The sequence below is a fragment of the Cricetulus griseus genome, chromosome 5 (assembly GCF_003668045.3).
Source record: "Cricetulus griseus strain 17A/GY chromosome 5, alternate assembly CriGri-PICRH-1.0, whole genome shotgun sequence".
Taxonomy (NCBI): Eukaryota; Metazoa; Chordata; class Mammalia; order Rodentia; family Cricetidae; genus Cricetulus; species Cricetulus griseus.
The window spans coordinates 86,281,040-86,288,480 of record NC_048598.1 but is presented as its reverse complement, the minus strand read 5'-3'; the positions used below and the strand labels follow the sequence as shown (position 1 = coordinate 86,288,480).

At 42.7% G+C, this 7,441-nt stretch overlaps 1 protein-coding gene across 4 annotated transcripts in view; it reads right to left on the bottom strand.

The window, feature by feature from the left end:
* Positions 1-2,109: 2,109 nt before the first annotated feature.
* Positions 2,110-7,441, bottom strand: part of Dync2li1 (dynein cytoplasmic 2 light intermediate chain 1) — a 30,890-nt gene continuing 25,558 nt past the window's right edge. For 3 of the 4 annotated variants that reach the window (XM_027417939.2, XM_027417940.2, XM_027417936.2), the window contains one exon: positions 2,110-2,396. In XM_027417939.2, the coding sequence (XP_027273740.1) occupies positions 2,334-2,396 (63 nt within the window). In that variant the 3' untranslated portion in view covers positions 2,110-2,333. The remainder of the gene's footprint in view (positions 2,397-7,441) is intronic. The other variant, XM_027417937.2, reaches the window with a different exon arrangement.

Sequence of the window (7,441 nt, the reverse complement as noted above, 5' to 3'; positions counted from 1 at the left end):
CCTCCTACAGAAGGGGATAAGGAGCTTCCGCTGCCATTTAAAAGCCACACATACTTGTGTGCTTGTCCACATGATGGGGCTGGTCACCTGATCACATCAGGTAGCTGCTGGACAGATGTTGGTGGACACCCCGATACACAGCAAAGAAACCTCAGGACGATGCTGAACATTAAACGACACATATCAGACAGACTTCTGAGTGATATGCTTGCTGTTTTTTTTTCTCTTAGCATAGTTTGCCTTTTAAAATCAAATGTTACCAGACAGAATGTGACTGAGAAATGAGCTATGTAAATCTGCAGAACAGTAGTCACATGACACAACACTTCCCTAAGAAGAGCGGAGTCGCACACCGGAATCCGTGTTCTTGAATTGTAGAGAAGGGCATTGGTGAGTGCAAACACACACCCACAGGACATGCTTCCAGGGATGAAGTGACGGCCGTGGGCTATTAAACATGGATTCTCTGCTAAGCGACTGATTATCTTTCTCATCGATCTGCAAGTAATTCGCGAACGAGTCTGAAATCTAATTCTCCCCGTGTCACCATGGTAACTCTGAGTGAGGCTCTCAGAGAGAGCACATGAACTTGTGCCATTACTGTGACCTAGTTTGTAGAGAATGATAAATTACAGCACTTGAAATGTCTCCCATTATAGCAGGAAGGAAGCCACAGTCGAAGTCTATCGCTGAGAACTGCATTTAAGGATCTGAGGCACTGGTATATTACCAGGATAGTATTGTCATTTTTTATAAAAGGTCTGTGACACTGATGATTATGGTATAATAGTTACACAATGCCTTACAGATTATATATGTCACACCAGTTATAGACAGTCCTAGAGACGATAATCTACTCAAGTAGTTCACAGAGAGTCTCAAAGGGAGGAGCCTCCTTTGAAATCACTGATTTCAACCTACTGAAGACACAAGGTAAGTGGAAGCAACTTCTATTATTCATATGCAGATGAATTTCATTCTAGTTCAGAAACATTTGGAAAACTGACGTCGTGCGTGACTTCAAGCTATTAAATGCTAGTGATAGCACCCTAGAAGCATGGTGGCTTTTGACACCTGACGGCTTGTGTCTCAGTCACAAAATGGACAGTGATAGAAGAAAATGAACATATAGAATGACCATTTCTATTGCTGCTGTGGCCCGAGCCATTTGTGCCATCAGGGTGCTGGCCACAGGAGGGCTTTCTCCACAGAATGGAGATGCACCAGGAACTTGCTGAACACTTTTCTCAAATGTCAGACCACATGCAAGACAAACAGCTGGCAGACCCTATGTCATTGAAATGACCTTATGGCGGCTACCACCCACATGCCTTCACCTGTCTTCATGTTCTCAGTAAATGTGCATATTCAAACCTGTGCCCACGGCACGAAGAGTCACGAGGGTCACAAGAATACATACATTCCCTGACTAATGATAATGGCTATCCTATCTAGAACTGACTTCTTGCATGTGATATCTGCCTGGAAGTCATTCTGCATGTTTATCAACTCACGTTTTGGCCAGCTTAGGTGATAGGCTATCTCATAAGAATAGCCTGTTCTTTAAAAGGTAGTATTAAAATAAAAGTGAAGAGGGGAGAGGTTGCTGCTTTAAAATGGCCGGTTCTAGACAGTTGGGAATTCTGGGTGTGAGAACCAGGAACGCACATTTTACACAAGCACCTGCAGGCACTTCTTGTGCCTCTGTTGAAGGTGAGATCATGACACCTGTCAACTCCTTCCTGGTTTCCTATCCACTGCAGCTACACATTTTAGAAAGAGTGTGTCCAGCATGGGCACCAGCTTTATATGGAAACTGTTACCAGGACCAACAAAATGATCAGTGGTTAAAGGTACCTGCCTGCCACCAAGCCTGCTGCCCTGAGATACCCAGAACCCAAATGGTAGAGGGAGAAGCCTTGAAAGTTTTCCTTTGACCTCCACACACAAACCATGGCGTGCGCGCACGCGAACACACACACACACACACACAAATTAACAAATAGATAAGTAAACAAATGCAGAATAACTGGTACCAAACACTGCTGATTTATATTTCTAAAAAACCAGTGCAGATACACATGCCAAACAAGATTTATACTACTTACATTACAGGTAAGTCTTAGAAAATTCTTTTATTTACAAAGAATTATATATAGTGAATATTTTCTATCTAAAAGACTCCAGAACATTCACAAAGTTGTACCAGTATAAGAAATAGATTTCTCCTATATTATACATTTCAACTTTCTTCACATGTTGCCACAGAAGGTAAGAAAATAATCTTATTTGAATTGGGAAGGAAGACATAAACCCACAATAGTGGACCAGGCTCAAGAGTCCAGCTCGATTTGTTTCCAGGTCTTGGAAGAATTTCTCTTGTACTGTTCCAGTTCCTAAAAAAAAAAAAGACCTGCATTACTTTAAGGAAAATAAAATAGAACACAATTTCAAGTAGGCAATTGCTAGTGACAACTTGCATAGCCTTCTTGATAATTACCCTGGGAGATTGTATTAAAGATTTGTTTTCTACAAGAGAGCCTCCAGAGTTCCTGGGCCGACTAAGCATTCAGAGATGAATTTAGTAAGGTTTCAGTCACTTTTAGCTAGCAAAACAAGGCACTAATTGTTCAAGGATTTAAAAGTAACTATATTTGACAGTGATGTTCAGCTCTTTCCAAAAGTTTGCTTGAAGTTAGCAAATTATTGAGATTTAGATGTCCTTCAATACAGTGATTCTGCTTTTAGAAATGCTATCATACTAGGGCTGGAGAGATGGCTAAGTGGCTAAGAGCACAGGCTGCTCTTCCGGAGGACCTGGTTTGATTCCAAACATCACATGGTGTCCTGCAACCATTTATAACTCATGTTCCAGGGGATCCAATGCCCTCTTCTGATCTGTGCATATATATGGTATACAGACATATATGTAAAATAAAATAACAATAAAAATCTCTAAAAAGGCATGTACCACCACACCACACTGAACTAGGTGTGGTGGCACATGTCTGTAAGGCCAGCACTGGGGAGGCTGAGACTGGCTGGAGGATCTGATGTTTGATGTCAGCCTGAGCTTCACAATAAGACTCAAGGAATGGAATGTGGTCCAATGGTAGAGTGTATGCCTAGCAATGAAAAGACAAAATCATAGTGTTAGATATGGTGGCAAATGCCTTTATTTCAAGTACTTGGGATGCAAAATCATTGGGGGTCAGCCTGGTCTACACAGTGAATTCCAGGGCCACACAGTGAGACCCTAACTAAAATAACAACAACATAACTCTTTATAAAGTAAAAAAGTTTGCTTTTCTTTTTTTTTCAAGACAGAGTTTCACTGTATAGCTTTGGCTGTCCTGAAACTTGCTTTGTAGACCAGGCTGACCTAGAACTCACAGAGATCTGCCTGCCTCTGACTCCCGAGTGCTGGGATTAAAGGTGTGTGCCCCCATTGCTTTTAAAACAGAAACTAACAGACTTGGCCTTTGGAGATAACTTAGTGGGTAAGAGAGCTTGTACTTTGAACTTAAGACCTGAGTTCAAATCCCTAGCACCATGTCAAAAAGAAAGAAAGAAAGAAAAAGAGAGAGAAGAAAACAGAGAAGAAGAGTTGAAGCATGCAGGGCGTGGACAGACTGACGCTCCTGTGATGTCTGCACAACTGGAAACAGCTGTTTGCAGTAGGGACTGATTAAGGAGATGAGTGTTCATTTACACTCAGCCTGGGGGCAGCCGAGAGAAACCGATGGTAGACACTTGTGCCCCATAAGAAGAGCAACAGTGGGAAGAAGACAGGAGACTTCCACTGTCTCCTTCCTAGAACTCTGCATCTTTTAACAGCAGAGGTAGAAACCACTGACACTAGCCTTCAAAAAGGGATCACCTCTGGGCAGCCTTGTGTTGGTTACTGTCTAAGCAACTGTACAAAGTGTATCATTATTCTGGATAAACAAAAGTGGTTGTTCTGCAAGATAAGCTGAGCATTGCCCAGTGGCTGGGGTTATTAACGTTCACAGTTGCTACAAACAAAATCCACTGCTGTGTTCATAAAAGGTGCACATTATCTTTCACAGTTACACTTTAAGCTATTAAACTGAACTGTTGAAGAGTTTCAAAGCCGTGTGTATACTTTAAAAATGCTTTCGTGGTACTAACTTCAAAGAAGTTGTCAGATTGGTTTATGTCTGAATGACACCAACCCCAGTTTACCAGTTATTTTCCACTTAGGCTGGAAAAGATAGTTAACTAATAAAAAGTAGGTAACCGGGTGTGGTGTCATCTACCTTTAATCTCAGACCCCAGGAGGCAGAAAGGGATCTCTATGAGTTTGAGGCCAGCCTGGTCTACATAGTGAGTTCCAGGCCAGCCAAGACTACACAGCTAGACCTTGTCTCAAAACAACAACAAAGATTCACAGAAGTAAAGAGATACGCAAGTTTTGTGTTTAACTGGAAATGGTCAATCGTTTTTCACCAAGATCAGGTGAGGACATTGCTTGGCAAGTTTTTGCTGGCTATGGTATATAATCTTCACACCACAAACAGAGAAAAGAATGGGGCTGGTCATGCCAAAAGAAGAATAGGGGTAATTAACTGATTCAAGACCCAAAAAAAGGCCACTTAAAACTTTCAATACTGCAATCAGATGAATTCAGAACAATCGACGTTTGAAAGGCACAGCAAGGTATTCTTGACACTGATTCCATGGCTGCTTACAGAGCAAGACCAAGAAGCTCCCTCCCTGGGCCACCCCACCCTCCTGAACTCTCTTAAGAACCTCTGAAGGCTCTGAAGACACACAGTCTATGGTCTTATGATACACTGCATTTACATAACATGATATAATAATGTATTACAACGGCCTCTTCAGCCAAGGGTAGTAACATAATTTTTCACTAACCACGTGAATCAGTGTGTAAGTGTGCTTCAGTAAATTATAGCCCAAGGAGCAAGTGGATCCTTTTAAACGGAGGAGTTAAACAACAGGACCATGGCTGAACAAGAAGACCTTAAAAATGAAAGCAATTACTTACCTAAACCTCCCCTCTCCTGCCCAGGACTCCTTTTTTTAAAGGCAGGGTCTTGCTGTGTAGCCCTGGCTACCCTGCAACTTCTGTGTAAACCTCAGCCTTCCCAGTGCTAGGGTTAAAGTCATGCGTTACCACGACCCCTTCCTTGTGTTGTCCTCTTTTAACAGAAATATTGAAAAGAGGTAGAGGGGTGGAGCAAGCTCTTTCCATATTCTGATTCCCTGAAATCAGGAGTGGCTTAGAGCTCCAGGACTTGAAAGGCACTGGGGAGAAATGATGAAGAGTTTCTGATGCCCACATGAAATCTGATGGGAGACACTTTGAGCAGTAAGAGAAGAGTACTAACTAGGAAAGACCCTATCTGCAGGAAAGCTCTGGTCTTCCCTGTTCTCTGATCTGTGTGGGTTGGCTTCACAGGTTACAGGACCTTCCTGGTTGGAAAGGACCCGGGTCAAGACAGATCCGAAGTGCAAGCTTGCTGGCTGTTTTAGCTATGCTGTGGTAAGACACCATGACCAAAAGAAACTTGGGGGAGAAAAGGGTTTATTCCAGTTTACATATATACCTACATATGCATATCCATACCACAGTTCATCACTGAGGGAAGTCAGGACAGGAACTCAAGAAGGGCAGGAACCTGGAGGCAGGAGCTGATGCAGAGGCCATGGAGGGTGCTGCTTACTGGCTTGCTCCTCATGGCTTGCTCAGCCTGCATTCTTACAGAACCCAAGAGGACCACCAGCCCAGAAGTGGCACCGCCCACAATCACTAATTAAGAAAATGCCCTACAGGTTTGCCGACAGTCTGATCTTATGAAGGCATTTGTTTCTATTGAGGTTCTCTCTCTCTCAGATGACTCTATCATGTGTGAAATTGACATAAAAACAGCCAACACAGTGGCATATTCTTGCAATTCCTCTGGGGAAGTGAGTTGCAGGATTGTCCGTTCAATGCCAGTCTGAGCTACAGAATGGGACTGCTTAGAAAAAAAAAAAAAATCTTAACAGCCATCACAAAAGAAGCACAGAGACTTCCCATGAAGCATTGCGGGATGTGGTGGGGTGCCCACCACTTCACTGGAGGGACTATTTATAGAGAGGTGATTCCTCAGTGGCAACTGGGCTTTTTGGTCGAGCTGAATGGAAGCCATGAGCTTGCTGCTCCATCCTAAAACTGCTTTGCTCTAATTTCACTGTAAATGCTTCACTCCTCTGAACTCCACTTTCTGTTCCAGACTGTTTTAATCTTGAGTGTTGACAATGGGTGTTGGGGGTAGCGAAGGAGCCAAGGGAAGATCAAGTCCTGCCTCTCTATGCTCAGACCTAGCCCTCCACTCATAGGCAATGATGGCACTATAATTTAATGATCTAGGATGTCATTCCCCAGAAGGGCAAGGCTGAGCAGTGCTGGGTCACCGGTGTCAGATAACAGGCAGTCCACACTGAAGAGCCTGCAGGTTGCTTCATCCGGATGACATGCCCGGTGGAATTGTGGAAAACCCTAAGTGCAGGTTTAAGTCAGAAGCAGCTGAGCCCTTTTAAATGAATAGACTATCTTGTTCATTGCCAACTCAGAGCTAAAGATCGCAATGCTATTTTCAAGGGAAAATGCTACCCAGTAATCAATAATCATTAAAAGATAAAAGAGACAATATGAAGCAGAGATATAGACAACTAGTTAGATTTTAACCTAAAGCTCATACATTTTTTATTTTCTCTATCATTTTCTATCAATCATTTATCTGTCATCTATCACTTATTTATCATCTAACATTTATCTCTCATCTATCATTTATCCACCTGTCTATCATCTATCATTTGTCCATCCATCCATCCGTCTATCATCTATCTATCATGTATCTATCTACAGGGTCTCACCCTATGGCTCAGGCTGGTCTCAGACTTGCAAAGTTCCTGTTAAAGCCTCTAGAGTGTGGGATGAACTTTTGTTTTAAGCTGAGCCAGCAAAACCTGGCAGTGACTATCTTGCCCATATAAAAGATTCAGGTATTTATGCAAATGTTTAGAGACAGTGTTTATCAGCACACAGTTGGAAACTGTAGTGGCATCTTGCCTTGCCAGTGAACTTTTAGTGGTGGCCACACCCTTTGGGCATGGTTTCAGATGTAGATGTGACCCATTATAAAGTAGAGGGGGGGCTGGCTCGAGATTTCTTGGGTTGTGGAGAGCATCGGAAGGGCAGAGACTGCATCTTGTGGAGCAGGAAGACGGCGGCGGTTATTTACTCTTATCTGTGTAAGTGCTTCCCTAATAAATACCTATTCATTATCTATCTTAGGTCTGGTGGACTCATTTAAACCCCGCCTTTGGGAAACAGCTCAAGCTTCTGAAATTCCTTCAGGAAAAGGATGAAAAAAATTCAAATTAGATTTTTGTTTGTTTTGATTTTGAGACG